The sequence below is a fragment of the Pangasianodon hypophthalmus genome, chromosome 7 (assembly GCF_027358585.1).
Source record: "Pangasianodon hypophthalmus isolate fPanHyp1 chromosome 7, fPanHyp1.pri, whole genome shotgun sequence".
Classification (NCBI taxonomy): Eukaryota; Metazoa; Chordata; class Actinopteri; order Siluriformes; family Pangasiidae; genus Pangasianodon; species Pangasianodon hypophthalmus.
The window spans coordinates 14,799,722-14,807,974 of NC_069716.1; the positions used below are offsets into that span (position 1 = coordinate 14,799,722).

The following is an 8,253-nucleotide window of genomic DNA, read 5'->3' on the forward strand; positions in this document are numbered from 1 at the left end:
CAACACTTACCTGGTGAGAAAGAGGAAAAGCAACCTCTCCCTGGAAGTGGGCTGGTCCCGGGTGCTGAAATAGGTGTAGATTTGCAGAGCAAACAGAACTAGCCAGAAGCACATGAACAGCACGGGCAAAACAAGCTGATTCCACAGAGACATGCCAAGGGCCAGAAGCCCATACACCTCCACCACCTGGAACCACACATAGAAAAGCCTACACATTAGGGCTGTCACTATCAATTATTTAATCGATTAGTTGACCATTTCCTTCTATTTATAATCAAGTAGTCGATATCATATGGCGTCTTAAAACCGACCTGTCCAAACAACTGTTAACAATTGTTAAAGAAATTCCCAACAATTACTGCATTTTTCAAAATGCGTTAACAAAATTAGATTTTTTTTAATAATACATGGCTTTCCTTAATAAAAAAATACTACTTATTACTTACTGTAAAGAAAAGACAAATTAAAAATAGCAAACTCTTAATCTCTTTAAAAAAAAAAAAAAAAAAAAAACTACTTAAGTACCTGTTAATCCCAATTTATACTTCTTCATTAATGCATATTTGTTTCACAACGCAGAGAGGGAGCATGGGTACACACTAGCATGCAGTCCTCCCACGAGCTAACATGCTGTGCGTATCTTTGGTGCTATGTGTCGGGAAAAGCTGCTTAGTTGGCGGGGAGGCGGGTCTGATTGTGTTTACGGAAACGGTTTGATGAAACGGTGTGACATTTTTCCACGTGTTTAATCAAATTCAGATTAATACTGTTTCAATCAGTAATACTGTTCAAAGTTCAGGCTTTGTTTAACCGAATAAACGTTAAACAATAGTGTAAACAAAATTTTCCTTTGTTGCATCCAGAACATTCCATCTTCTACAGATGAGCTTGTGCTCTGAAATTGCTTTCTGAAATTTTGCTAGTCTGTTAAAAACTTTAAAACAGCTGGTGACAGAAATGGATGAAATACGCTCTGTAAAAATCTGAGTTGAAACATTCGCTCTGTTGGTTTCTCAAACCAGCGTCACTGATTTACGTAAAATCTTCAGGATTATTAATAATCGACCAGTCAATTATAACCAAGTATTTGTGACAGCCCTACTACATATCACCATTTATGTTCTGTTTAGGGTCAACATGAATTAAAAATCATTATTTATATTACAAAGATTATATCTTTGATCTGAACAAAATGAAAGGGTGTATTTAAGTGGTTTTTTGTAAATATGAAACAAAATGGAGATTAATCCCTGTCACACTATGTCTGTCTCTCACTTGCATTAAGTGGACCCCCAAACAGAAGAGCTGATTTCCATAAATATTAAAGATTCTAAAATTTAAATAGTATTAAAATAGAAAAGAATATGGAGGTTTCTAGTGAGTCTGAATCATGTGCGAATCATGTTCATTCAAAGCAATTCTGTACTGTTCTAAAGATTTATTCACCTTTAATATTCTGCTAAGATAATGTCTACTTTAACTACATTCAGGCCACAGATTAATACTATGATTTCATTCAATGTTGTTAGTTTTAATTTAATACTAGAGATTTATTGTGCAGTGATTGGAGTTCGTCTGATGTCCCAGTAGGTTACATTTGAAGTGAGTGTATTTGTGCTCCCTGACCTGTGCCAGCTCCCTGTATGCAGTCTTGGCGAGGTTGAAAGGCACTAGCAGGTTAGAGGCTAGGAAGTAGATGACCTCTAGTCCGGTGAAAATCATGGCAAAGCGATTTACAAACACAATGGTCTCCAGAGGCACGAGACACAATCTGGCCACCAGGGGGAGTAAGTGGGCCGAAAAGAGCCAGATCCGCTTGGTCTGCATGACGCATGAGCACAGAGTACACACCACCAGCTGGCCTGCACAAATGCAACATTCAGAATAAAGCAAAGGAATAATGAAATCATCAAACTGTCATTAAATTACCAATAACAATTATGTTATAATTTGAGCTGTATAAAATGCAGCCTTACTAAATAAGTATATTTGGGGTTTCCCAATGCACGGCACATTATCACTAGAGAAAGTATTTAAGGGAAGTGAGTTAATTAGGCATTGAAAACCTTAAGATGACTGCTGAGGTGCCTGACGGCACAACGGAGAGAAAGAGAGAAGCAGAGAGAGACAGAGGGAGGTCAGTATGAGTGAAAGTGTTGAAAGCTTGGAATACAAATTAAAAACAAGAAAGAGGGAAGTTTTGGGTGCAAACCCTGCTTAAGAAGGAACAGAGAATGAACTCAGCTGATACCAGCTAAATCTTCAGCTCAACTTCAGTCAAAAAACCAAAAAAAAATGCTCATGAGGTTTGAAACAGTGAGATCATCATGATGGAATGCCACACTGAGACACTGGATGCGTGAGCCAAAAGATTTTTAAAGTTTCTTACAGATCAGGGCCGTGGTGAAGCGATTCATAGACAGAGGCTCCAAGTAGAGCGGGCCCTCATACCCAGACTCCAGCTCACCACGTACATAGTCCCTGAAACCAAGAGCACACAGCATAGGACACACTTAGTGCCTGAAACTGAAAACACACAGCACTGAACATGTGTAGTCCAGGAACTGAAAACATACTGTATGCCTCAACCAGCAAAAACACCATCAAGCATCACTTCTTTTATAGTCATATGACTTAACCACAAATATTTTTGCTGACTACATTTCTTGTACTGCACAAGCTTCTCTTATAAAAGTGCAAGTTGAAGCTCGCTTCAACTTTTAGTCAGACAGCAATATTGTTCCGGTCTTATAAGACACTCACACCAAGCTAGGTTTAGTTCTGTATGGAGCAGCAGATAATTCAGTAAACAGAGGCAGAGGGCTAAGTTACAATTTGTCTGTAATGACTTTGCCAAACTTGGGAAACGCATTACAAAAATATGTGGATAAGAAGCTCTCTCTTAATCCAATACTAAACAGACATCAGATATCTAAAGTGACACTGCACGCACACACACACACACGCACACACACGCACACACACGCACACACACGCACACACACGCACACACACGCACACACACGCACACACACGCACACACACACACAAAAAAAACCCTCTGCTCTCTGTGCTCACTGTTCTTCTTGCTTCATTAGCCTTAAACATTCTCAGCATTTCTATTAAAATAATTTGCTGGTTCTCAAAATAATGCATAATGTTGTATTGTTTAACACTAGGCTCAGCTCAAGAAAGCCTTCATCATTCATTCATATTCAGCACCCACTTTGCTCAGGTCAGGGATGCTGTGGATATGGAGGTAGGAATACACCATGAATGGGATGCCAGACTATCACAGGGCACCAGCATTCTACCCAGCTTTATAGAGTTGTGGTAGAGCAGGGAAAAAAGTTAAAAGTTCCAGTATATTGTCCCTAGGGTTAGACCTGATCTTTGAAATCCACTGCAGTAATTTGTTGTACAGTGCCTTGCCCAAGTAAATAATTTTGCAACTACAACCCCCATTTAATATTAGGGGCTATTTTATGTAGATTCATGATCTATAATCTCTATTACGTCCATTTCAGTTCAGGCTATAACAGTACAAAATGTGGAAAAGTTCAGGGAGGTGAATACTTATGCAAGGCACCATATATACTGAAGTTCACTACATTTTGTTCTAGCTCTGTGTATTTCCAGTGCTTTTGTTCAGTGCTCTAATAAACTATGCAGTACAATCCCTGGCAGCAACAACTCCTTTTCATTTACATGCCATGTGTGGCTAAAATTTGTATTTTGCAAATCCAAGTTTCCATGGTCACAACCTTGTGGCAATCTATTAGACTATAAGGGTCTATGGGGCTCTTGAGCAGGGCAATGGTCTAAGTAGTCACTCTATTGTCCAGTTCAAATCCCAATGATGCCAAATCCATCTGTGGCAACAGGTCTAGGGAGCATAATTGGCCCTTATTCTTGGGTGGGGGTTAGATGGTTTAAAATTGTCATTATATTTAGTAATCATACATGCTTGTCCTGGAAGCTTACCTTGAAATCTGGTGTCCAGCGAAAAGCAGTAGAGCAGTGAGGACGTACAGGTAGAGCTGAACAAGACGCTGACGAGGCAGGGTCAGCAAAACCAGACTCAGAATATAGCCTGAGAGAGAGCTATGTTAGAAAACTGTGTAAGCATACAATCCCTATATACAAGCTCACAAAGGAGCTTTCTTCCAGTGGAGAGGCAGCATAGCAAGACTGGTTGGGGAGGGCAGCATATTCAAAATGACTGTGGAAGCAAAGAAGGTCATTACAGAGGTCATGATAGACGGTCATAAGCAGACCAGGGAACAAAAACTGAAAGTAAGATAATAATCAACTACAGATGAACAGGGACCAACGCCAATGCATTTGTTACACACATCCAAATGAGTACTCATTCAAATGTGGACATGACAAATAGGCAACCAACAGTTTAATATTAATCACTATCTGTCACCCTTTGATAGGTACACAACTAGTATTCATGCTTGCTGTATGGTACATAGAAAAGCTTGTCCCATGTGTCATGGGGTTAATGCAAACATATTCAAACTTTTCATGAGTTCCACTTCCCAGTTTTTGACAACTTTTTTGAGATATTAACAGTTTGTTTGTACAAGTGTGTGTACAGGTATATAAAGTCATGGGGAAAAAAGTACACTTTCCTTCAATTCTAAGGTTTTATTCATCAGAGCCTAAATAATAATTGTGAGGTAATAAAAACCTCTATAAACAAATAACCTCAAGCGACAACCAAAAAAAAAAAAAAAAAAAAAACCCTACTGATTTCGTATGTAATGTAATGTAACATTTTTTCCCAAGAAGTAAACCAACATTCAAAAACCATGTAGGGAAAAATAAGTACACTCTATAATTCAGTGACCTGTAGAAACACTTGTAGCAACAATAACTTGAAGTAAATGTATTCTGTAGAAGTATATCAGTCTCGCACATCGTTTTGGAGAATTTTGCTTCAGTTCACTGATGTCTGAGGGCATTCATTTAAGCACAGCACTCTTAAGATCCCACCATAGCATCTTAATGGGGATGAGGTCTGGACTTTGACTTGGCCATTCCAATACCTTTTTCCCCCCTTCTTTAGCCATTCAGATTGTCAGGTGCTTGGGTTCACTGTCCTGTTGCATGACCCAATTTCTGCTCAGCTTAAGCTGCTGGACAGATGGCATTACATTTGTCTCAAGATTTGTGTGCTATAAAATGGAGTTCTTCACTGTCTCAATGACGAGCTTCCCAGATTTTGCCAAACATGGCGCTGTGCATCATGATCAAAGATCTCCACCTTGGTCTCATCTACCCAGATATTGTTCCAGAACTTTTGTGGTTTGTCCAGATGCAATTTTGCAAAAAGAATTTCCTAGCCACCTTTCCATGAAAGCCATATTTGTTCAGCCTTTTTATGATTGTGCCGTCATGAACATAAACCTTTAATGTGCTTACAGAGGCGTGTAGGTCACATGATGTAGCTGTTTTTTTTTTTTGGTAATGTCACTGAGCATTAAGCAGTCTGACTTTGGACTGAATTTGCTAGGACACCCACTCCCAGGAAGATTGGCAAAGGTCTTAAAGGCTCTCCATTTGTAAACAATCCTTCACACTGTAGAATGGTGAATTTCAAATTGTTTGGAGATGGCCTTATAACTCTTCCCAGATTGATGAGCAGTAACAATTGCTTCTCTGAGGTCACTGCTGGTGTCCTTTCTTCTTGGCATGATGTAGATATACACCTGCGTGCTCCTGAACACCAAACTGTCACACTTCTGTAGTCACTCTTCTTCACGATGAACTAATCTTGTGCATTTCATTAGTAATCATTAGTAACACCTTGCTGCTAATTACTCTCTTAATGATTATGAAAGTAGGAAGGGTATAATTATTTTTACCCATCTGTTTTCGAATGTTGGTTTACTGTTTTTACAGGTTTTTTTGGGGAAAACTTACTACATATTGAAATGGGTTGGGTTTTTTGTTGTCACCTGAGGTTATTCGTTTGTTTATAGAAGTTGGTGAGGACCACATAATTGTTATTTAGAAAAATGGTGTACTTTCTTTTTCCCATGACCGTATATTAGGCGTTGCATAGATTAGTCAGCTAATACACTCACTAGTTGCTGCTGCATAGAGCTGTCATCTAGGCTTGGGCAGGGGAGGAAAAACAGTGAGGCAGACAGTAAGGAGAAGCAGGCAGATGGTAAAGAATGCAGGCTGAATGTACTATGTTAGTTTGAAAATACTTCAAACTAGATGAAGCAAATTCTACACTCAACAGCACAAGACTATACTAAGAAAAGTTCATTGTCTTTTTGCTTTCATGAACCATCAACATTCTGATGTCACTTTGCATGAAGTTAATCCCTGCTGTAAGGAATTTCCATGCTACACTGAATGCTCAGAGTCAGTCATTTCAGATTAGCCACCAGTGTGTCCATGAGTGCATTTTCAGAGTTGGTAAGTGTGTAATATGCTACAAAGATTTATTAATTTGCACATTTATTGCACCAATTCATTTACTTTCCTTGTTAATAATATAGTCTAACACACTGATGCTGAAAATTTAAATCTGTACACAAACAAAAGAGCCTACAAATAGTAATGTCCTGAATAGGGGCGGGCAATACGATGATCTTTTATCATGAACAATTAAAATGTCTCAACAATCAGGTTTTACAGAGAGATTGTGTACATCATGATAAACACATTTGTCAGTTGCGCTGAAAATGCTCAGACATGGCATGTTTGATGAACCAGACTTTAATCTGGTAAAGCTCCATAAAATGAAGGCTCAGAAAACATGGCAACATGTGCACTCTTTGTATAGAGTGCCTTGTGTAAGTAATCACCCCTTTAACTTTTCCACATTTTGTAGCGTTACAACCTGGAATTGAAATGGACTTAATCAGGACTATGTGTCATGAATCTATACAAATTAGCCCATAAAATTTAAAAGAAAAAATTGTGATATATTTTTTGCCCGATTGCCCAGCACTAGTCCTGAAACAGTTCGCATTTTAAATATTGAAAAGAGAACTAACTGACTATTTTCATAAGTTACTGCCAGACAAGTAACATCTGTAGTTGTGTAACCCCTAATGAATATATAATTTTTAAAAAAAATGTAGAAGTTGTGTCTTTGCAAATGATTGCATAAGTATTTCACCACAAGTCACAGGATCAGTTAGAGTCCAGTTGCATGAAGTTTTACATGATCTCGATATATAGTTCTTCCTGTAAAGTACCAGAGTTTGTTAGGGAACATACCTAAACAAACAGCATGATGAAGAACAAGGAGCTATTAAAACAATTCTGGCACAAAGTTCTGGAAAAGAATGTTGGACATCCCGCAGAGCAATATTAAACTCATTATTAAAACATGGGAAAAAAAATATGGCATACCATGACTCTGCCTAGAGACGGCTGTCCACCAAAAGTCACTGACTGGGTAAGGAAGGTGTTTGATCAGAGAAGCAATCAAGAATGTCTATCTAGGGTTGGGCAATCTGGCAAAAAATATCATATCACATTTTTTTCTTTTAAATTTTATTTTTTTGTAAATAATTTTGCAAACTTGAATTTCTAATCCACTTCAATATTATGGGCTAATTTTTGCAGATTCATGACATAGTCCCAATTATATCCATTTCAGTTCCAGGTTGTAACGTTATAAAATGTGGAAAAGTTCAAGGGGTGATTACTTATGCAAGGCACTGTATACAAAGAGTGCATGTGTAAATAAGTGTACATGCTCATGTGTGTATGTCAGCAAGTATGAGTATGAAACCATTTGTCATGTGTGCATGAATGAGTGCAAATATGAATGAGAGTAAGTGTGTGAGTGCTGCAAGGCAAGAGATTTTAATTTAATTACTCCACTGCCATTGTTGTGTAACACTGGAGTGCTTTATCTGTCTAACATCGCTGAACCGCTCACCCTCTCGTCTAACCCCACCTTCTGTTCACAATCTCACCATGTACATTTGTGCGCACACACACACACACACATACAAAATTATAATCCCAAAAAAATGAAAGTAAAAAACTTTATACTTTATCATCAAATTCGTCTGGATCATTTTAGTCCGTACATAGCATACAAATACTGCACAAAGTAACTTCTGCTTCAAAAAATGCAAAAATAAATAATAATAAAGCTTTAAGAAAATTAAGTACTAAAGGAGAACCCTGAAATATGAGCAACCTGCCTCCATAAGAGATTGTTAACATTAAACACAAGCAGCAGAAGCAGAACGTGCCAGTGGATTC

General features: G+C 38.2%; 1 protein-coding gene across 3 annotated transcripts in view; it reads right to left on the reverse strand.

The window, feature by feature from the left end:
• rnf145a (ring finger protein 145a) overlaps positions 1-8,253 on the reverse strand; it is a 37,736-nt gene that overhangs the window by 11,264 nt on the left and 18,219 nt on the right. For all 3 annotated transcript variants that reach the window (XM_026918119.3, XM_034305997.2, XM_034305996.2), the window contains exons 3-6: positions 3,985-4,093; positions 2,390-2,481; positions 1,627-1,862; positions 11-186 (exon numbers count right to left, since the gene is read on the reverse strand). In XM_026918119.3, the coding sequence (XP_026773920.1) occupies positions 11-186; positions 1,627-1,862; positions 2,390-2,481; positions 3,985-4,093 (613 nt within the window). The remainder of the gene's footprint in view (positions 1-10; positions 187-1,626; positions 1,863-2,389; positions 2,482-3,984; positions 4,094-8,253) is intronic.